This window comes from Protomyctophum parallelum (assembly GCF_964188405.1).
Source record: "Protomyctophum parallelum genome assembly, chromosome: 19".
Taxonomy (NCBI): Eukaryota; Metazoa; Chordata; class Actinopteri; order Myctophiformes; family Myctophidae; genus Protomyctophum; species Protomyctophum parallelum.
This window is the reverse complement of record NC_139717.1, coordinates 29,866,945-29,890,928: the sequence shown is the minus strand read 5'-3', so window position 1 is coordinate 29,890,928 and position 23,984 is coordinate 29,866,945. Positions and strand designations below refer to the sequence as shown.

The 23,984-nt window shown below is 43.6% G+C and overlaps 1 protein-coding gene across 1 annotated transcript in view; it reads right to left on the bottom strand.

The window, feature by feature from the left end:
- The window catches only part of msraa (methionine sulfoxide reductase Aa), a 76,165-nt gene that overhangs the window by 37,330 nt on the left and 14,851 nt on the right, over nt 1–23,984 (bottom strand). The window contains exon 2 of the mRNA XM_083789986.1: nt 2,509–2,580. Coding sequence (XP_083646112.1) covers nt 2,509–2,580 — 72 coding nt within the window. The remainder of the gene's footprint in view (nt 1–2,508; nt 2,581–23,984) is intronic.

Sequence of the window (23,984 nt, the reverse complement as noted above, 5' to 3'; positions counted from 1 at the left end):
TAAACAAATACAGACATTCTTCAACTGCTGCCTCCAACGTCTCCTAGTTATCTATTGGCCCAACACCATCTCCATGGCAACTTGTGGGATCTCACGAAGCAACGAACAATAGAAAACCAAATCGGGAGTCAGGTCATCAAAAGACAAAACATGTCAATCAAGTCCATGTTCTTCAAATATTTTGAAAGCTTACATTCTGCACTGTCAGACATTTGTACATTTCATGTGTATTCATATTCATTAATATTTTTTTGTACATGATTTGTATAATTGTTTTATTGTGAAATTTCTTTAACATTATACAAACCATCTACTGTACTTACTGTATGCTGGCCTCACTACTTTGGAGGATTGTGGATGATGATGGTAAATACTCAAATGGTGTGTGGTTATGGCAGTCTATCTATGCATCACAGTGTAAACAAGTCATTTCTTCTTACATTAGTGTGAAATAGCCACTGCAGACACTAAATCCAGCATGGAAAGTGAAAACAGCTACAAAGGGATATGAGCTTTCAGAGCTTTTAGACATGGCCTTTGAAGTTCATCTTGTGGATGTGGGTCATTTGTAGCTCCACAGGGCCACTACAGAGCGAGAGGCTGATGTTGAATGTCTCTTTTCATGAATCTTGGTCGTTTTTTGGCACTGTTGTGGTGGCCTCGGACATGATATGATGCTGGATTTGTAGTTTTGTGCGAATCTATAACCCAAAACAAGTACCGTGCTGAATCAAATAGCTACTACTTTGCATAACAACAGGACAGCTTTAACTGTTTATACCTGAGCGCACGTAGCCTATACGGTAAGCATGCACACTTACAGCAGTAGGCTATGGCTCCAGTAGCCTACTGCTGCTGTGTGGTGTTCTGCACATAAGAAGAATGCCTCCTCCTCCATCAAAGAACAGATTCATTCGTCCAAAGCAAACTTTTTTGTTTCGCTAGTGTGCAGTAAAGATGTTTGTCTGACTATTTTAAGTCTACTTTTACACACTCTCACACACAATTTAACAATAGGCTTAGGCTATATCAGCTGTTCTGTGTGCATGCCGCGATGCACACATGCATGTGCGCGACGTACGCTGTAGTACCAGTAAGAAAAACACCATGACACCACTGACCCTAACTAATTCTGGGCATGTCATAAATACATTTGGTGGAGAGGGGGAAAAGGAGGGGACCCCTGGGGGACCCCGGGCAACAAAGTATAATGGTTATAAGCATTTAACAAGAACATAAAAGGCGTTTACTTCCCAGAGCTCTGCATGGCATCTGAAAGCACCTGATGTGTTATCTACTATAGTGTGTATTGGTTCCTAATGCTTTACTGGGGCCGGGGCGTGGGTTGATTGAGTTAGGTAATTTAATCACAGCTGCTCTGCTCTCTCTCATCCCGACCTCCTCAGCAGCATTCCTAAAGCGCCTCTCCCTCTCTCTCACACACTAGCAGGAAGAAATGATAGGAGTGGGGCGCAATATGACAAGTCAGGTCTATAAAGTCAAGTCTATCAAGTCAGGTACAACCAGAAGTGGTTACGAATGATTTAGTTACAACATTTAGTTATAAATACTGTACTATATTGCCATCCCCAACATTGAACAATCCTGAATGTTAATGACTCGATCATCACCTAGATCTGCATGGAGCCGGCCAGCAACAATACATCTGACCTCAAACCTTTAGATCTCCATATCTGGAGCTGACCTGTTCTGACATTCCATAATTATGTTGAACCTTCCCCACCTGTCCTTCCTCTACGATGTCTCCCTTTTGACTGATATCTGTCCATTCAAACTCTAGACGGGCCTGCCCCAAAGGTATTAGTGCAGCCGTGCCCGGCAGCCGGCGTGAGTTCTCAACAGGCCCGAAAATGAAGGCCCGGCCCAACCTGGGCCCTCATCAAACCCAAGACACTGCCCCCGCTGCCAATTAGATCTCTATATGGAGCCGACAATAAAATAGAAATGTACCACTTTTTGCGACATCAAAACCCTAAGCCCTCCGTAACTATTTTTTATATCTTTTCATATATCATGTTCATTTTATTTGAAAGTGACAGGGCAGGTAACTGATGTAAGGGAGTGGCTAAAATTCATTCTTTCTGAGAGTCCAATTAAACCTCAAGATTTTAGCAGTCTATGCACAATCATCATGCTGATACAATCAATTTGTTAGTGTTCATGTTGAACTTTGATCTCCAGCTGATAGGTCTTCTGTTCTCTCCATTGTCCCACCCCTATTATAAGATGGTGGATGAACTGGAGGGTTTCAATGCAAAAGTAGTATTGTGCACAGTGATGGACGATGCTGAACGGCTCTTCACCTTTTGATCCTTTCTTTAAAAGGCTGGTGTTGTTCCTGTGATTTATTTTTTCTTTCTGTGATTATATATTCAAGACTGGCATGTAGTTAAGATCCTGGTTTTGATCTGTATTACCCGGCAGTGCGTAATAAAGGACCTTTTCAAATCATCTCTCTCTCTCTCTCTCTCTCCACAAGCAACTCACCAAATATCACCATCTCTGTCCCCTCTGGGAACGGTGGAACAGTCCTGTTGCCATTCACATCATGTTTGGTGGCTGTAAGAGAGAGAGAGAGAGAGAGAGAGAGAGAGAGAGAGAGAGAGAGAGAGAGAGAGAGAGAGAGAGAGAGAGAGAGAGAATTAGGACGATACCCACTCATAATCAAAATAAAACACTTACATTTTACAACCACCTAAAGGAAAGTTACCCAGATGCACTCCCTAACAAGGCACTCACACACAGAGAAACTCTACAGAGATGCCCCCTCAGCCAGCTGGTCCTGGAACTCTGTGCACAAACACAAGCAGAGCCACCAGATAGAAAACCTACTGGAATAAACCAAATTATAAAACAGCAAAAATAACGCCATCTGACACATTGGAAAGAAACAAAAAAGAAACAAAAGCAGAGTAAACTAGAATGCTATCTGACCTTAAACAGAGAATACACCGTGGCAGAATACCTGAGCACTGTGACCAACCCAAAACAAAGAAATCTTGACTATAGGTACAGACTCAGTGAGCAGCCTTGCGACAGAGAAAGGCCGTCATAGGCAGACTATGCACCCACTGCACACAAAATTAAGTGGAAACCGAGCTACATTTCCAAACCGTCTGTCCACTGTACCAAGACATCAGAGACACATACTTCCCTTAGATTACAATCACCCAAGGAGAGTTTGAAAACATGACAAATTACCAAAAAAAAAAATCTGCTGGGTGAAGCACAATATGCGAACACAGCAGCAAGATGCGTGAGCTGTTGTGATAGGAGAAGGATATCAAATGGAACATAACCATCTTAAAGACTACTAATCATTGTGTGTATTCCTGCACTCTGCATCGAGTGACCTCAGTACATTAAAATTGAACAATTGGATATTCTGACTTTGATATTCTGACTCAATTGTACATACATTTTGTTTTGATTGTATTGTTCCACGTTTTGCTTTGGCAATGTAAACACATGTTTTCTCATGCCCTTTGAATTGAATTGAATTGAATGAGAGAGAGAGAGAGAGAGAGAGAGAGAGAGAGAGAGAGAGAGAGAGAGAGAGAGAGAGAGAGAGAGCGATGGACAGACTGACGGACGGACGGATGGACGGACAGACCAAATTAATAGGACTCAAGCACACAAACAGATGTAAGAGAGTGTTGTTCAGCCTCACTGTGAGATACTGTATCATCTTGACCATCATTAATCACCATAAATTAGCTGTGGTTTCAGAGGGGATGGTGAGGTTTGGCTTCATTTGAATAAAGGGTGTTTCATTCAGAATATTAATTGGGCCAGCATTGGGCCAAGACAACTCTGTTTTGTACTGTACCACCAGAAACTATGTAGTACTGGTAGTTACACACACGCACACGCACACGCACACACACACACACACACACACACACACACACACACACACACACACACACACACACACACACACAGCGTTCAACCATGACTAATTTCGAAGCACCTGCATTCACTCCAATCAGCCTACAGAGCCAGAGGTGGATGAGGACCCAATTGGGGCCAACAAGCCACCTGGCTGAGCTAAAGCAAAGCTTATGTGCTGTGTGTTATTTGACTGTATGCAAGTGTACTGTATACTGTGCGTGTGTGCGTGCGTGCGTGCGTGCAGTCACAGATGGTCCTTTATGAGGCTATAAGAGAGGGAGTGTGTGGATTAAAATAGATGGGGAGAGAAAGAGAGAATGAACTTAACATCTGGAACCCCTGTTCCCTCGCCAATCTCTCTTTCACACACACACACACACACACACACACACACACACACACACACACACACACACACATTAACGCATGGTTAAGTCGCCAACTCGCCATGGAAGCAAGGCATGCCGATATAAGCAGCCAGCTGGAGGTCTCTAAGCCAATCAGCTCTGCAGTAACACTGTATCGGAATCTATCTCTACGAATCTCTCTCCCTCTTTGTGTATGTGTCTCTACCTCTGTCTCTGTCTTTCCTTCTACATATGAGGGACGATCAAAAGGTTCTATAATTAGTTTTAGATATTTCAAAGAGTAGTGTAAAATCCAACATTATTATAAGCCCCATGCCCCCATAATGCGGGTTATCTTTTTCATGTTTGGGGAACAGAGGACAAAAACACTCAGAGTTAGGTAAGGTGAACACAGCGTGTGTGGTACGGTGGGATTTTCTTTTTCTTTCTCAGATAGAGAATATTTAAAAGGGAGACGGCCGTGTGTGACCGAGTGTCGTCACGCTGCAGAAACCCATCAGGCATTTACACAGCCCCCCGCAGCAAACTTTCTTCTTCTGACTTTAACCCTGCGTCCAAATCAAAACCAGTTGCACACTATTATTTGAAATAAAAAGGCTACTTTTATGGCCGGCTCTGAAGAGCTCCTGTGACCTGGATTCAAGCTCTCAAGTTTGAAAATCTGGAGTTGTTCATTTAACTCTGAAAGTGTAAGGGTGCTTACATTTTCAGACATAGACAAAATCATATTAACAATCCAGATTTTGCTGGGTATCTATAGTGCACATTCAACTGGTTTATATCAGGTTTATATCACTTTCCAGACTTTTCGCTCATATCACTTTGCTTGCTGTCTTGTCTGCTTCTCTCCCAGTTACCCATCTCTCAATTCTGTTTGTCTCAGATCAAAGGGAAACCTAGAGCAAGCCAGCAAAGGGTTGTAGCCTACGGTATGGACTACTCTGACTCGCCAAGGCTTCATCAATGCTCTCCATTTCCTTTATATCGCCGCATCTGTCAGCCTTGGCTTTGTTTCTTGATCTTCTCAAGGCTGCACAGAAAGACTGCAGGGTAGAGCAGAGACAAGAACTACTGTGTCCCTGTCTGACAGGCAGGTTGACTGGCAAACTAATGAAAGCCTTTTGGACCATGATAGAACATCGCTTTGGAAGTTTCCATTTAGCCAACAGTGCATCTATACCTGGTGTTAAATTGAGAGGAAGCATGGTTAGTTGACAGGGTAACAAGGCCTTTTTGCACACAGTCAAATGAGCTTTTTCCATTAGATAGACGATGAAAATGCCTCTGATTTGGTTATTCAATGGCCAGCCTATCCATTATAGCATCAGACAAAATACCCTCCATTCAGATTAATAGTTGTTTAGCAAATCCCTGTCCAAAGTTATATTTCAGTCCAGAGTTTTCTATATCTTGTATTTGTTATGTTGTTCATCAAACAAAACACTCGCTCAAACACATGCTCATTCAAAACGCCATTTTGTCATATTGTCAAGTGGATATGAGCTGATTTTCTTATTGATCAAGTCAGGTTTGAATCAAACTCGATTCAGCTGAAATAATTACACACCATCGCAGCCACTCACTAGACAGGTGAAGATGTGCAAGATGTGATGCAATGTGTAACACCATCTGAATCTCTACTACTGAATCTCCTGGATCACTGCCGTCCACTCCCTCCTATCCAGCATCAGGATCTAGAGCTCTGCAGTGTTTATAGCTGCGCCATCACGTAGAAGATGGTGTGCCTCCTTCCCCTTCTAGCTTTGCCTTGGGTTGGCTTGTTTGGAATTGTAACAGCTGAAATCAATAATATATCAGTATTCAGATATTAACCTGTGGGCCGCATTAAGTGAAGGTGAGGGCTGCATGTGGCCCCCGGGCCGCCAGTTGCTCATTTCACTTTGATAATCAGTCATTTGGGCTACAGGGCAGACTGGTTGGGTCATTTCCTAGTGTTTAAAATGAGATATTCCTCTAAATCTATGGGTTGAAATGTAAAAGAAAAATAAAGGTGCCTTTTCGAATTCCAGCTCCTGCCCTTCAAATTCCCTCTGCACGTCACTGCCCCCTCCCTTCTCTCGCTCCAAAGCAATAAGGGCCTTTCTCGGCCCCACGCTTCTCCCATTGTTTATATTGTGTTTAGTTTCCAAGATGGCCGCAGCACCAGGAGGGGGTGGTGCGGAGGTTTGCGGGTGGGGTCGACATATGCCCTTACTGGGCTGCATTCACAAATTCAAGACACCTGTCTTGCGTTTGTCTTGTGTCTGTGTTTAATGGCCGCTACAATGCATTTCCAATGGAAGTCCATATGGTTTGACCAAACATTTTGTTTGATGGGGGGAGGGGGGGGGGGGCAGAACACATCCATCAAAGCTGTGTTCAGACACAAGTCAGTTGTCAGACACAAGGCAAATGTCTTGAATGCAGCCCAGTAAGGGCATATGTCGACCCCGCCCACTCACCTCTGCCCCACCCCCTCCTGGTGCTGCGGCCATCTTGGAAACTAAACACATTATAAACAATGGGTGGGGCAGAGAAAGGCCCTTATTGAATGGACTGGACTTGCTGGGTGTTGAAAAGCCGGTCATTATAGGCTACTTTGTTTTCACGGGCTGCAGGGCGTTGATTAATATATTGTTTTGCGGGGCGGGTTGGTGCGGGCTGGCTCCCGTGGCGGGGCGGGACAGGCGGGTTATGAAAAAAAGCCGGCCCGCACATCACTACTCAGCACATTCCAAGTTATGTACAGATAGGGAGTATAGGGACAGAATCGTAAATCACTGCATCAGTTTATTTGACCATCTTCACAGTATCAATATAATTGTACATCAACATAAGGAAACTGTTACATAGTTAAAGGTGATGGAAAAAGGAATAGGCTGAAGCTGAAAGTGCCTATCCTACGTAACTGAGAGTGAGATGCCTTGGCTCGCCTTGTATCGCCCTATCCTACGTAACTGAGAGTGAGATGCCGTGGCTCGCCTTGTATCGCCCTATCCTACGTAACTGAGAGTGAGATGCCGTGGCTCGCCTTGTATCGCCCTATCCTACGTAACTGAGAGTGAGATGCCGTGGCTCGCCTTGTATCGCCCTATCCTACATAACTGAGAGTGAGATGCCTTGGCTCGCCTTGTATCGCCCTATCCTACGTAACTGAGAATGAGATGCCTTGGCTCGCCTTGTATCGCCCTTGATTTCACAGATCAAGAAAACGAGCGCTCCTGCACGTGCAATACTGTGTATAAGTCATATTCTTCTTCACCTCCACATAACTCCCTCCCTCCAATCCTTTATTTTCTCCTCCCACTACATGTCTCTCTCTCTCTCACCCTCTCATTTTAATTCAGCAGGTGTTTTCTTAGCACAGCACAGACGTTCCATACAGTACAGCTATGTCTCTCTCTGTGTTTCTGTGTGTCCATGATGTCCATCCCTTCTTCTTACTGCTGGGTGTTTTATGGTGGTCTGCTGCCTACAGAGAGCAGCAAATGCTGGCCATTACTGAGCACACATTCACTAACTCACACAAACAAAGAGACATATGTATGTGCGCGTGCACACACACACACACACACACACACACACACACACACACACACACACACACACACACACACACACACACACACACACACACACACACACACACACACACACACACACACACACACACACACAATCCACAAGAGATAAACAATCTAAATGTAAATGTCAGTGCGGAAAGACAATGAGTCCACACAGAATATTAATGACTGCAACAGCCAGGGTGTGTGTGTAGGTGTGTGTGTGTGTGTGTGTGTGTGTGTGTGTGTGTGTGTGTGTGTGTGTGTGTGTGTGTGCGTGAGTATTAGAGAGAGCAAAACGGTGATAGTGGAAAAGGCAATCAACCCTTTGAGTTCCACCACCAGCCAGTTCCCAAATACACCCACTGCCACACACACACACACACACACACACACACACACACACACACACACACACACACACACACACACACACACACACACACACACACACACACACACACACACACACACACACACACACACACACACACACACACATAAATCACTGAAGTAATTAAGTCATTACTGAAATAATTAAGTAATTAATTCAAGAAAGAACATGAGAATGGACCGAATCCAAAATAGCATCCATATTGACAGTCGGCCTCTTTAAGCTGCAGTAGCTCACTTTGGGATTTGGACCTGTGATGTTGTCCGTAGATGATCTACACCTTTGTGTGAAATGCATACAGTATTACTTGGCCAGTTGTCCAGAACTAGAAAATAATGTAACAGACAAACACTAAAGAAACTCTGTACAGCACTCCCTACACATTGATATATTGATAGGCGACTCCTATTTAACCTTTCTCCTCCAACCCACCCTTTCCTCAGTCTTTCACAAAGCCACAAATAATGAGAGAGAAAGAGTAGGAAGTAGGAGAGAGGGAGAGAAAGAGAGAGGAGAATTAAGACGATAAAGAGTTCTCTTTCAGGAAGATTCATTAATATTCCACATTTATCTTCTCCACAGCATACACACATGCATACACACGCATACACAAAGGAGTAATTATTGTATGCGGAGCTGCTTTGAAATCCCTGTTCTCAATGTGTCTATCTCAGTGGGAACGATAATAACCAACCATGCTTGTTGATTAATTGAATTTACTTCCTTAAAAAAATGTGAATATGAGTCAGTGTGTGTGTGTGTGTGTGTGTGTGTGTGTGTGTGTGTGTGTGTGTGTGTGTGTGTGTGTGTGTGTGTGTGTGAGTGTGCGCGCGCTAGAATGTCAGCTTATTGTGGCATGCAGAATGACTTAACCTTGTGTTAATATTCAAGGCAAGCTGGAGTTATTCAGCAAATACACATTAAGGACACACATCGACAGACACTCAATCCTTTTTCCTTACTCAAAATTCACACAACACGGCACAGTACACATTCCAAACATGCATAAATATGTTGTTGAGTACAGTACACAGGCACGCATGTTACATCCCTCTCTCTCATGATTTGGGGAAAATGGACTATAACACACAACCCCTTATACAGTATAAATGGAAATCGGTATGCAGTTACAAGTTACAACAACACACACCAACCAAATAAAACCAAATGGACCCTGTACAGCGAGTGCACAAATGGTCCATTTGTAGAGTTAAATTAACAATGAGGGTCCCATTTAGACAATCTATGGTGCATGCATGGTGTAAAACACAGGGCACGATTGCATTGGGGTGTGTCCGCCTCAATTCCACTAGTCAATTCCACTGGCAAATGATGTGGGCGCAAAGCTCATCGCTATAGATGCAAAGGGGTTGTTTTAAGCCTCTCAATTCAGGAATAGCGTATGTTTTGGAAGATATGACCCTGAGGATCTTATAGTGTACTTAGTAGACTGGGATGGATGCCCCTGGGGGCTATGCTAAGCCCCTCGTTTTTCTCCTTACACCACATCTACAAAGATCCATGAGGCTCACAACGAGCTTGAAGATATGACATTTCTGCAGGACATGTGCCGGCAGAATACTAGCGCTAGGGTTCATGTGGTTGAAAGCAGTGCTGTGATATAACATTGTATTTCCCTGAGTGGTCCTTTGCTGCAGTAAAACAGTTGGTTATGCCACAATAGTGGCACGGTATTTATGCAGAGGACTAATTCTCTTTTATTTGGCAGCAAAGAGCACTGCAAAGTGGTTAGAAAGCACTACATGACACACTTTACATGAATAATCAAACAGCACTGGAGCTGCGGTGTGTGTGTGTGTGTGTGTGTGTGTGTGTGTGTGTGTGTGTGTAAATAGTCTGCCTCTAAGCCTACTCTCCAGCTCCCTAAACTAAACCCTGTCTAAATAATAAGGCTGATCACTAAATAGACCTTATCCATGGTGGCATCTGTGCCCATGACAGACACACGCGCACATGCGCGCGCCCATGCACACACACACACACACGCGCGCGCACACGCACACGCACACAAGCGCACAAACACACTCAATTAGTGCTGCTCTATTTCAGCCCAGCTCATCTCAGGGCAGGCCAGACTCTCCCAGCCAACCCATTCTCTGACACTAGGCAGAACTGCCCCAGCAGCAGCCTATCAGCACACAGCGTGGGGTTATGGTATACAGTAAGTATAGTAAGTACGCATTAATGGCTGATTTGTATTATGACATGCCCAGAACAGGTAAGCTAGGGTTAATGTGGTTAAACCAAAAACTGTCATTTTGCCTTCGTGATAATGACTCCAAGTCCTGTTTGTTGTTTGTTCATGTTATTTGTTCCACCCCTGTATAAATGCCAAGTTCCCTTACATAGTAGATTAAGAGTTCAATAACCTACCTGAGTACATGGATATTGAAACGGAGTGAAATACCTAAGAAAAGAGTACAAATACTCTACTCGACTAGTATCAGGCTGAGTAGAAAAACTTATCAAGGAGAAATCCTATCCAATTCTCTTGAATACTCACAGTCATGCTCATCTGTGTTGAAGTATCTACTACTAGATACTAAACAACTAGAATCAAGCCTAAGTTATCCTTTACTCACCTGTGGAACCAACCATCTCTCGGGTGGTCACCAGACTATACCAGGTATAGTCTGGTGACCACCAGCCGGAATGTGGACAAGGACATTCCGTGAGGAGGCCTAACAGCCCACAGTAAGGCCTTTTGGAGGGCCATTCAAGCCACAAGCGGAGCCTGCAGCACCACCGTTTCCCTGCAGGTGGAGCCTGTTGAACCACTGCGGCTCAATAATCCGCCACTCCTGAATGAAGTGTCTGGGGCTGGGAGTCTGGTGCAACACACAGGTCCTGGGGCTGGGAGTCTGGTGCAACGCACAGGTCATGCGCTGCACCTGGTGAGAGCATGAGTGGACCTGGTGAGAAGTAGGAGAGGCCCGGACAGGAGTCAACCCACAGAGCCTAGTCCTTTCACTCGCCAGACCTCCCAGTCCGGCAGAGTAGTTCGGGAGCGGAGGATTGTGCGGCCATGTCTTTCCCTAATGGGACTGATCGTGGGTAGCTACTGGGACGTAAGTCGGGACTTGATCACCCCGGCTGGGTCACCTGAGTGAGGGGTATGATGTTGCGAGACCCGAAACTCCAATGGCCTTGGGATACATCACTGAGGATACTGAGGTGCATCCATGTGATGTTTTTTTAAGTTGAAGTTAACACAATCAGCTCCGGGATTTCTTTCAAAATAACAGCTTGGGGTGCCGCGCAGATATGGCAGATATGGCCGCTTTTACTCTGTAAGTAAGAGATAAAAACCGGGAGAAATATTTTTGCTTGCTTACCTCACTATCATTACGATAAAATCGTTGAATAATCCCTCGTGTTCATATTTTGAACGAGAGGCATGATGAAGTCAGAAATGAAGAGCTTAGTATATCCATCTGGTCAGAACCACGGAGAACTCCCTAGATTGGGAGATACGAGGCATTCTTTCTGAGCCGCAAACAGGGAAGTGAACGCCAACACACATGCGAGAAGAGCAAGGAGTATGGTGCAGAAGGAGAGGCCAACAACCCTCACACCCCCCCCCCCCCTCTCTCGTTTGATATCAATGAAAATGCGCTAGGATGTGTGTAGCAATCTGTCGGTTGGATTAGTTATGACATTTCCACACATCCTACGGTCTAAATGGGTTAAAAGACCTACCGGTGATGTTCAGCAACGATTTTGAACTGCTTCCCCTGCCAAGAATAAGACTACCAGTATTTAATTTTCTGTTAATAAATTCGCAATGGTTTGGCACCTTGTAAACGTGACTTTGGTGTTTCAGTTCTCACAAGGAACTTTAAAAAGAATTGCTCTGTTCAGACCTATTCATACTCCAGTTTTAGGTGATAAGATGAGCCCCGAAACAGTGGTTAGTAAAAACAAGAGAGATGTGTTTGGGTGGGTGAGTGGTGAGTCGCTTACCACGCGGCGTGACGTGAGGGGGGTACGCACACAGAGTGAGAGAATGACAAATGAAAGGTGAGAAAGAGAAAGCAGTCAGTCAGTCATCCTGCACAGAAAGCTGATTAAGGAACAAAGTGCTGAGTCAGAGTTGTGCGTCACAGATGTGGCTTTAGCGGGCGCCAGCCATTCCACCTTCCTTTAGCTCTAGCCTCCTCTTTCTTTCCTTCACTCACAAGAAGCACGCCACTGCATCAGCACCATCTCTTAAATTGTGTCTAACACCATTTGCAATTCTGTAGCTTTCTATGGATGCCTGCAGTGTATTTGTACCACAACATTGTAAGCAACTCACTTCCCATATACTGTATTTAGAGAAGAATTGGTTAAAAACTATGAAGATAGTGATGACAAAAAATGGATGAAAAACTAAATGCTCTGTTGTCATAATAAGCAATAATAAAGAAAAGTGATTGTTGTGACTCACTGCTCTACCTGTTCCAGGCCGGAAGGCCAGAGGCGGAGATTATGTTTCCACCCCTGTTTGTGTGTGCGTGGCTAATCACTGGGCCAATCGGTAGCAAACCTTTTGTGAACGCTGGCAGTATAGGCCAAGAAGATTATGTTTTCAATTCATGCACAACAACAACGCTGTTTCGCCCATCGCCCCTCCGAAGGACAGTGCAAAGCGTTGCATCTTAACGTGTTGTTACAGTAGCATGTTGATCAGCAGCATGTTATAGGGGTTTCTGCAAGGCATGCGCATTCAATTAATGTGTAGTGTGTGTGTGTGTGTGTGTGTGTGTGTGTGTGTGTGTGTGTGTAGCTGGCCATGTACATGCATGAGGTACATACATTCTGTGACTGTTTCTCGGCTAATGTGTGTGTGAGCTGATATCCTATCACTGCCTGCCACGCCACCACTGCTTTCCTGCTGGATTGTTGGGTGAGAGATTAGCGTGTCGGCCTCGACAGGCCTGGGCCTTGCCAATAGCGTCCTGGCCTAGAGAAGAGGTCCAGGGCCTGGGCAGAAGCTTCCTGGCTGCCCCCTCTCTCACTTCCCTCCAGAGTCCCTGGAGCTGTAAAGACTATGATAAATTAAACACTGCAGTTATGTCTGGCTTGCTGTGATTGGAGCTCACACACAAGCACGCACGCACACACGCACACTCATACACAATCTCCCTGTTTTTTTCTCACATACACTGCAAAATCCTGAGTGTTGATATAACGCTGAGTGTAAAACAAGGGTGAACAAACATTAGAAACAAGAAACACAAATGCATTCAGAGGCCACATAAAGAACACACACACACACACACACACACGTGTCTCTCTCTGGACTGAACCTCTCAGTCAGCCTTCTGATTGGTCCCTGACTGACTAACCAGCAGGCTCTTCTGCCTTGATACACCCTGGTTCCGCCTTGTTTATGTTGAATTTGCTAAAACATCATTTTTGGAAAAACCTATATGCCCAGTCACCATGCTGCACCCGTGATGTTCCTTTTTACTGACACTAAGTTTAAAATATAAATTGAATGGAGAGAATATCAATACGAAGCAACTTATTTCAATGGTAGTGGAGCCTAGGGAGAGAGAGTATTTTTGTCAAACCATGAAACGGCAACCAATGGGGGCACAACGACAGGTGTGACTTGACAAAGGGTGAATTGATTTGATGTGATTATGTTGCATTATTGCCGTCGATCAGCTGTGACATCCCTGATAGTGTTGCTGTGGGCGATAACGCTCAGTGTAGGCTACGTGTCCCTCTTGCGTAAGCGACGTGTGCAATGCAGAGCCTTGCATCTGTTCAGTCATTTCAGGGTTAGACGAGACCGCATATAGGTGCATGACACAAGATGAAATATCACAGCAATTAGGCCATACATGGCCTACTTGTGCGCAAGCAGAGCACGCTACACTAATGTCCATTAAAACTGATACTAACTAATGTCTATTACAACTGCTACTAACAAATGTCTATTACAATGAACTGCTGTTCTAAATCCTTTAGACCCGTTATTGACCTTATACCTACCTTGTAACGTTTAGTTACATCACCATCAACAGCCATTCTTATGCACGTGCACGCACGCTCACACGCACGCACGCCACGCACGCACGCACGCACACAGTACAGTTGTCATAATTTACATTCCAAAAAGTGGTTGCACTGTACAGTACCTGCTGTTCAAACGGTGCATGGAAGGCATGCGCTTGTTGTTCATGCAATGGTTTGCAACTTAAACTAAGCATCTCATGTCATTAACTGAATCTAAAAGGCAGATAATGGATACCATGTCCTGCTGTTGTTTTTAAATGGTGTAGTACTAATGGTGTAGTTTAGAGAATAGTGCTGCAGTAATCACTGACCCCCATGCACATCGGCAAACCTTCTCTGAGACAATTCCAAACATTACACTCTAAAAGCACTTCCACACGTATTTTTCCTCCAACATTGTTGCGCGTTAAAGACATTATTATGAACTCGTCGTAAATATGTTTACAGACTGCATCCGAAACCTTCGTCCGTCAATATATTGCTTGCATCAAGTTCGATTCAGGGTCCACAACTCCTTTTTCAAAAGTGTTTCAGTGTTTTCAGTGTAATATTTTGACCTTTGACTCAAGTACTGAAGTTGAGTACTTTGTCCACCACTGAAGATAAGGTTCAAAATTGATGAAGGGGTAATTTAAGCCCAATATACATCTTCAAGCTCACAAAGAGTGGAACCACAACCCAAATGTTGGGTTCATGGCCAAAAGTGAAGGATATGTCAGACTGAAGGTCAAGGTTAAGTTTATTTATTAGGGCCGGGACTAATTGCGATTAATTTAGATTAATTAACTACAGAAAAATTAATCGCGATTAACTACAGATAAATTAATCGCACCTTTTTTTTCACCGCGGAACGTTTCTCACTGGGCGCTTTTCTATAGTACTGAAAACTGGAAATAATAAAAAGTCACCCCATTTTGTGTTGCCTAGAACTGGAGGTCTGACAAAAAACAGTAACAATATGAAGTACAGCTTTGTGATGTACTTGTTACTGTTACTAATTTTTTTTCAGACCTCCAGTTCTAGGCAACGGGGTGGGGTGACTTTTTATTATTATTTCCACAACAGGTATGTTAATGACAGTAAAATGTTGAAAATGAGTGGTATCCTGTAGTCACTATTCGTTGATTCACTGGGATACCAAAAAACATAAAAAAAAAGGTTTCTCGCTGTTCTCGGGTTGAATATTGATATGCGATTAAAAAGCGATTAATCTAGATTAATTAATCGCAAAGCCTCTGATTAATTAGATTAATTTATTTTAATCGAGTCCCAGCTCTATTATTTATATGTCCCAAGCTGGGCAATCCATTCTACAGCGGATAATAAAAGCTAATACAGTAAACAGTAAAACATACAAACAACAACAGACATACATTATCACAGATTATTACCTTTAAATATAAAGTGCAACTAGAACCAAAAGTGCACCAAGTGTAACTACATCTATCCTCACCACCCACCCCTGAAATTAAACGGCAGCTACCTCCTCTTGCTTCCCCCATTGATGGGCCGGATGGAGGTATAAAAGATGTGGATGTACTCAAAGATGCAGGAGGTCACTTTTTTACTAAATATACTTTGGTAATCAGTGTAATCTAGGATTCTCCTAAATCGGAGTCAGCTTCAGACCGAAATATCTGGCATGGGTCAGGCTTTAGAAGGGACGTGCTTTAGAAAAGAGGATGGCAGGCAACCGCTTGCTCTGTGCTCATTACATCATACTGACTGTAGCATTAGAGACACGCACACACACACGCACGCACGCACACACGCACGCAGAAAATCTAAGTGGTCAGATGGGTGGGCCGTGTGCATTTTCGTGCAGTCATAAAATCAGTTCGTATTTGCCATTTCAATTAAAACATATTTCCACTGTTGTCATATATTATTTCGCATGTGTTCTTTCTTCATAAGCTACACATACAACTAATGATGTGTCTAGAGTAAGAGTCTATAGACCCATACCAGTGACTTCCAGTAAGTAGACTTTGTCAGGCTTCCAGACAGACTCTGTTGGTCTCCTTGTCCACTATAGTCCATTAACATCAGACTGATGCCACTCACTCACTCACACACACACACCTCTCTCTCTCTCTCTCTCTCTCTCTCTCTCTCAAAACATAGTCTTTCCTTTACCTCTTTTCCTACTTTGAGCAAAATATCAATTGTGTCCATTCTCATACTGAATATTTGTCGACAGGAGAGTGAGCATTATTATTATCTGTCAAGTCAGCTCTGACTGAACTGAATCCAATAAGTTCATTCAATCGTGACTGGACAGATCAATCAATATCAGCCAACGTATGCAAACTTGCGCCAAAAGCCACAACCCACTGTATAGTCCTCCTGAGTATTCTTTAACGAGTGTACAAATGTAACCAAATGAACCCATAACAGTCAATGTATGCATTGAGCGAAAAGTGTCGAAAGACACGTCCTCTCAGCGAAGGATGACCTCTAAAGTAGAGACAGAAAACCTTCACAGAGGGTGTCACGTTACAGAGCTCTGTAACAAAAACATACAATGGTCCTCTCAGCGAAGGATGACCTCTAAAGTAGAGACAGAAAAGCTTCACAGAGGGTGTCCCGTTACAGAGCTCTGGAACAAAAACATACAATGGTCCTCTCAGCGAAGGATGACCTCTAAAGTAGAGACAGAAAACCTTCACAGAGGGTGTCCCGTTACAGAGCTCTGGAACAAAAACATACGATGGTTGGGAAGACAAAGTAAGTTCTACGTTGGAGACACGTTGCCATGTTGACGCACGATACTACATTCACTGCCTTTGTTTACATTTTCTGACGGAGGTGTCGTCGAGTTGATGACGCTATGAATGCTCAAAACTCACACACACCTACAGTCTGTGTGACGAGTTGTATACAGTATACAAAATAATATACTGTCTATCTGTGTCTATAGTATCTATCATAACTGAAAGCTTGACTGACAGTTGGTAGCATGATGAAGAGGGAGGGGCCAGGGGTTATCTGTCTGTCTGTCTGTCTGATCAGGATATCCCCAGCTCCCCAAATGACTTGACCTTCCAGGTCTCCACCAGCATGTGTGTGTGTGTGTGTGTGTGTGTTTGTGTTTAAGTGTGTGCGAGGGCTTGTGTGCCTCCATGTGGCTTTGAGGCGATCGATTTCTCCAAGCGAGCCATTAATGCTGAAACGTGTGTGTGTGTGTGTGTGTGTGTGTGTGTGTGTGTGTGTGACGTGTGTGTGTGTGCGTGGTGGGGAGACCAGGGGAGGGCACAGGAAGTCGACTAAATGCACTCTGCATTTAAAGGATATTGTGTGTGTGTGTGTGTGTGTGTGTGTGTGTGTGTGTGTGTGTGTGTGTGTGTGTGTGTGTGTGTGTGTGTGCACTTCTCACTCCCCCACTTCAGCTTTTTCTTGTCCTAAAAGTGAAAATAAATACTTTTGAGGTCAGAATCCCACTTTTGAAACCAGGTCAACAGTGTGAGCAGACAATCCTCTCTCACTGGCCTCATCCTTTAATTAATCACAAAATACAGTAGGGAGTAAAAGATAGTAGGTGGGGAGGGTGGGTGTCCGTCTGTCTGTGAGCAGCTAATCTCCGGCACCGTTGGGAAGATCGCAGACCTCTGCCCTGAATCTTTCAGATCTGCCTGTTATAGCGCCACCAGGAGGCCGACTTTAGCAAAAATACTTTTCGCAACTCTCAGAATATTATGTGACATCCCGCAATTTCACTGCATGAAATCAAATAAACACCCTGCATATTTCATTTCAAAATACCCTGAGCAATCAAGGATATTTGCACACGTTTTCCTGGTAGGGCCTTATTAAAGCCAGATGCACCACTGTAGAACTCACAACCTCCGTGGCATTGCTGGGCACTGGGCAGAAACTTTAACTCTGCACCACCAGAGCGCTATAGCCCACATTGTTAGCTGAATGTTATATGTATGCGTGTGTGATATGTCTGACAAATGAATAGAATGATTTGGCAAATTAATGGATTATATAATACAGGGCTATCTCCATATGACATGGTAAATAGCTCAGCAAATAACCCCTATATTTCAACTTCATTCATTCTATAGATAGTTAAGACAGGACTACAGCTTATAGCAACAGCAAGGACCTTGCCTCCCGACAGGAATTGTGTGTGAGGGTGTAATTTCATGCATGTGTGTGACACAGAGATAGACAGGCGCACAGACAGAGAGAGAGAGAGAGAGAGAGAGAGAGAGAGAGAGAGAGAGAGAGAGAGCGCGCAACTGAGAGGTGTTGGAACATAATAGTTCTCCTAACTTGTTCTCTGAAGAAAGACAATACTTCCTCTGTCTGTCTGTCCGTCCATCCCCCCACCACCACCACCACCACCTCTCTCACAGTAATATCATGCTAAGTGTTACAGCTGGGTCTTGGCCAATCTAATATCATTACAGGAGCAGAAGTGGGAGATTGCAGAGCATCACAGGAGACAATTGGGTAATTCTGTTTCCCAACAGCCAGGACACCGCTACACACAAGTACAGTGTATACGCGTGTCGGGTTGGGAAGGTTACTTTTAAAAAGTAATCCCCTACAGTTACAAGTTACTTGCGAAAAATTGTAGTCAGTAACGTAATCCGAGTACCACAATGTAAAAAGTAACGGTTTTACCATTGATAACCAGAGTAGAATGTTGAGCCTATGAAATTAAGAAAAAACTACAGAAATAGTTAAATCAGTGGTTCGCAACCTTTTTAAGTACCACCTCAGAAAATATTTGGCCTACTTAATATGGGGCCTACCACCATTATGATTCATGTTAAAATACAGCTAGGCACAGTTCGCACTTTAATTCCTAAACATTATAATAAATATACAATTATAAAGAATATATGTATACAGCCAAAGGCATGCTGTACATATTGGTAGGCCTATTGAAAAAAAGGGGAAAAAATGGCACTTTAACATGTGCAGAGAGACAGACAGACAGACAAACAGACAGACAGACAGAGACACACACACACACTGTTATATGCGCGATTGAGTGGACGAGTTTGACTTTGCAATGTGCGACCCACAGCTGTGATTAATCGCGGACTGATTCAGTTTGCATTTAGAAATCAACACTTTGGTTGTATGTCGTTTGAAATGATCTTGATACCTCCACCACACTGGCCAACACAGAAGCCATTGAGAGATGATTTCACCCCGCTGCATGTTAATTATATGATCCATAGAGTTATGGTTATGTCTGCATCATAGCGAGCAATGCATAGACTACTGGTGTGCCATTTTAACGGTATCTTATCATTCCACTCCCTGTCAGAATATCACTACCCACAGCCACCCTAGACGTGGACACCAGTCTGCACAGTGCACCCCGCCTCCTCTTGTGCCCGGTTACAGATACTGTCAGGAGTGTCCGCTGGCTACAGATCACGCTATAAAATGTAATAAAATATAATTATATAATATGGTGACTGGAGACAGTGGAGACTTAGATTCTGACAGCGGGGGAAAACATTGGTGCTGCTGAGACCGACGCGAGCGCGCTTATTTTATTGTTTGGTGTTTTAACTTATTTGTAGGCCTAAAGAAATTAGGGGAGAATGTAACCAAGCCCCGTTACTATACCCCCATTACTGTAATCCAGATTACACATTTTAAAATGTACTCTAAGACGTTACAGTTACCGATTTTTTGTACTCTGATTACGTAACGGCGTTACATGTAATTCGTTACTTCCCAACCCTGCGCGTGTGTGCGTCCATGCATGCGTGGGGACACACACATTAGTCCAACATCCTGTTAGTACGACTATACTGTCGTATGTATGTATGTATGTATGTATGTATGTATGTACAGTATGTATGTATGTATGCAACATGTATGATAGAGAAATAGACTGCATGACTATACATGCATCTGTGCAAATCATGCTTCTTTCTCATATAAAATACATTTTGGTTTGATGTTGGAGCACCTCAGTTGTGAGGAGAGGAGAGGAGAATGTTCAAATGACTTCCTACTGTGTACAGTATGTGTAGGGAAGCTGAAGGGAAACATCACAATTTTTTTAATTCAAACATTTAATAATGTAGACAGAGGCTGTTCTGGTTCGATCCATAGTCATAACACTGAGGGTCTCTGAAACACAGCTGAATTGATACAGTGAAATGTTTACCCCTGTGATGCCACATCACCAGTGGAATTTCAATCCATAACATCCCATCGCTAATATTATTCCACAAATATTGTATGTTTCAAAACAAAAGTAAATTTTAAATACTGTAAATTATGCTTTATATTGGAACCCGTAAATCTATTTTCTCCTAAACCTATGCTACTGTTACATATGTTATTTTTTGGGCAAATTATGTATAATCTGAATCACATCACACACATACTTCTACTAGGGCTGAGCGATAAAATCGAATATCTTTTGACAAAATATCTCAAATAAACATTTGTGACAATAATATTGTACTGTGTCTGTGACTATAATTCGAACGATGAAACGATATGTCATATTACAATATCCACACAATACCACACAATGTTTAGTGTCATGTCACAATATCTATATATTGCCCAGCCCTGACTAGTAATGAGTTAGAGCATAGTCACTCAATCATTACCAGAGAAGGTACCTGGATGAGGCTGGCCTGAATGTACTTGTAGTTCTGATAGAAGAGCAGAACATAGGACTCTGCTGGCTGTTAGGTGAACTACACCTTCTTTACACAGCTACTGCCCTACTCCCGGCACTGGGAAATACCAGGCTATTGTAACAGCCCTTCAACACAGCCTACTACTGTAGCCATCTCTGTCTCTCTCTCTTTGTCACTGACCAGGTGTTTGGTTTGGAAGTGACTTAGAATTTTAATAATACTGCTGTGTGTGTGTGTGTGTGTGTGTGTGTGTGTGTGTGTGTGTGTGTGTGTGTGTGTGTGTGTGTGTGTGTGTGTGTGTGTCTGCGTGTGCGTGCGTAATACAGAATGCGCGTGCGTAATACAGAATTGGGCACAAGACAGAGCAACTGGAGAGAGAGAGAGAGAGAGAGAGAGAGAGAGAGAGAGAGAGAGAGAGAGAGAGAGAGAGAGAGAGAGAGAGAGAGAGAGATCCGCATCGGATCAAAAGCAATTATTCACAATAGCAGACTGCAGACTTAATTCAGCCAATCAGAACCAAGCTATGTGGATGGTGTAGGCAGAGAGAGAGAGAGAGAGGCAGGAAGACCATGAAATTAGAGCAGAGGGGAACAGGCAGAAAGACAGAGAGATGGAAGGAGTGTGAGAGAGAATGGAGGGAGCCAGGAAAGAGAGAGAGAGGGCCGACAACTCTCACTTCAAAGTTAGTCTTTATCTTTTCACATCTGTCTTGTTATCTGACTACTCTCCCCTCTCTCCATCCCTCCCTGGCTCTCATCATCCCTCTATACAAAAACGTTGTTTCTTTCCCAGCTCGGTAACATATCATACCGGTATTCTAGAATAGATGTACTGTATTTTTATAAGCACTAGAACAAAAAGATATGTAATGTTCTTAACTTATTTTCATTGCATCTTTCCACAATTGATATGAATGTGTTTGTTGGCAGTCTGATTTCAGTCCAATAGAATTTTATGAAAGGCCAAAATATATTTAATATTTGTGTGTGTGGCATTGCTATACTAGCTGAAATACTGACTGCACCTGATACATATTTAAGCCCATACACAGTACACACGCGCAGCTATGACCAGGGCACCCCTCCGTGGATTAGTCTATAGTATACCTAAGGGAGGATGCAATATACTACTTATTAGAGTGATGGTGCTTTCCTCTTGAAAAATAAAAGTAAACGGGCGGCAGTGGATCACGGGTAGAGTAGCCAGTAGGTACGATAGGTAGAACCGCAAGTTTTCCAGTTCGATACCGGGCTCCCCCAGAGTTAGTGTCGAAGTGTCTTTGAGCAAGACTCTGTACCCCTAATTGCTCCTGATGTGCAGGTTGGTGCCTTGCATGGTTTCCTTCGCCATCGGTGTGTGAATGTGTGTGTGTGAATGGGCGAATGTAATGCACAATCTATGTAAAGCGTTCTGGATTTTTTTTAAAGCACTATAAAATTGCACGATTTACCATTTAAACACTTTCAGTTTATCTCATAATAAATAATATTATAGTGCTTTTCCAAGTGCTTTACAATGGTTCATTCATTCATACATTGGGAGGTAAAGCGGCGAACAGTCGACGCCAGCGTCCTCACTTCCCACATGCACACACCAATGGTGGCAAGCTTACACCTACCAACTCATTGGAAGCAATGTAGCCCCCTTTCTGAAAACAGCTCCTCGCCACTCGCCCTACACACTTGCCCTCGATATATGCGCGTTCACGCGAGGCTGCGCCATATTAAGTGTCGTCCGAAACCAAGCAGCCTTGAGTGGAAGTGGCTTATAAAGCCCTCAAGAGCGAGTCTGTGCCGATGTAGACTCGATTGCCTTGTGCAGCCCTGCTCTCTGTCCGCATGGAAACCGCGACCTAATGTAAGTACCTAAAAAAAGAAAAACAGCACCCTAATCAAGGGAACTTGATTCAGCTGGAGGGGCACTTCCTGACGAGGGAACCTCCCGAGAGCACTTCAAGTCAAGGGACTGGTTTCAGAAAGGGCCGAGGAGCCAGGATTCGAACCGCCGAAAAACAGGAAACTCTTTGCAGCGTGGGTGGAGCTTCATTTCAATCCACCAGCTGTCTAAAAACCAGGGAGAGACTCCTGCCGCAAGCGGCAACTGGCATCTTCGGGATTCTACTGTGTGGATGCAGTCTTACTGAGACAACATGTAGTCCAGGAAGGAAGTGAGACCAGTGTCCATGACATCACTGGCACTTTGAAATACTAAAATTATATCTAAAAACACATATTACACACATAAAAGGAAAGTGTTTGTCTCCCAAACATTATTAAAATAAGATCTGGTTGCAAAAGACGTGAAGTGGTCTTTTAAACCCTTATACTTGCTTGATGGGGTCCCTCAGCGATATACCAGGAGTATCCTCTCTACACCAAATCTAGTTGAAAGTAACATCTATTCTATAGTACAGGCCAATGCATATCACTAAGCAACATGTTTACCCCAGAATAGGGAACCTAGGGTTTAAGTGGTTAAGAATAACACAGCCAATAGAAACTATAACACAACACAACAATACAATAGCTGACATTTGTCTTCGATGGCTGACATTTCCAACGACTTCTACTCTTCAGTCAGAATGAGGCTGAGGTAGTTATTGCCAACACACAGAGGGAAACTGACAGAAAAACACTTGGGAGAGAGAGGGTGAGAAAATAGAAGAGCTGAAGGGGTGTGAGAGAGAGGATATAGAAAGGAGATGAGATGAACAAAATGAAGATGATGTTGAAAGAGAAGCCAGAAAGAACAAACAAAAGAACAAAAAAGAAAACCCACCAATCCTCTCTACTAGAACTGGGTCAAATTTCAGCTCCAAATGCTTCACCCAAAGAGGGTGCGCTTGATTTAGCACACTTTGCACAGCAGAACCCATTGAGTCATTTGAAACAGACAGGATCCTCACAGATTTGTGCTAATCCATGCCCAGCAGAGGGAATTGAAAGAACGTGAAGATGAGGCATTTCCACTACAAGGAACTGCGCCTGCTGAATCCTTGTGTTAATTAGGCTCGGCTAGAGTCGGCTGATTCCCAAATCGAATCTAACCCGTCATTCATACTGCTCTGATACTGTCTAAC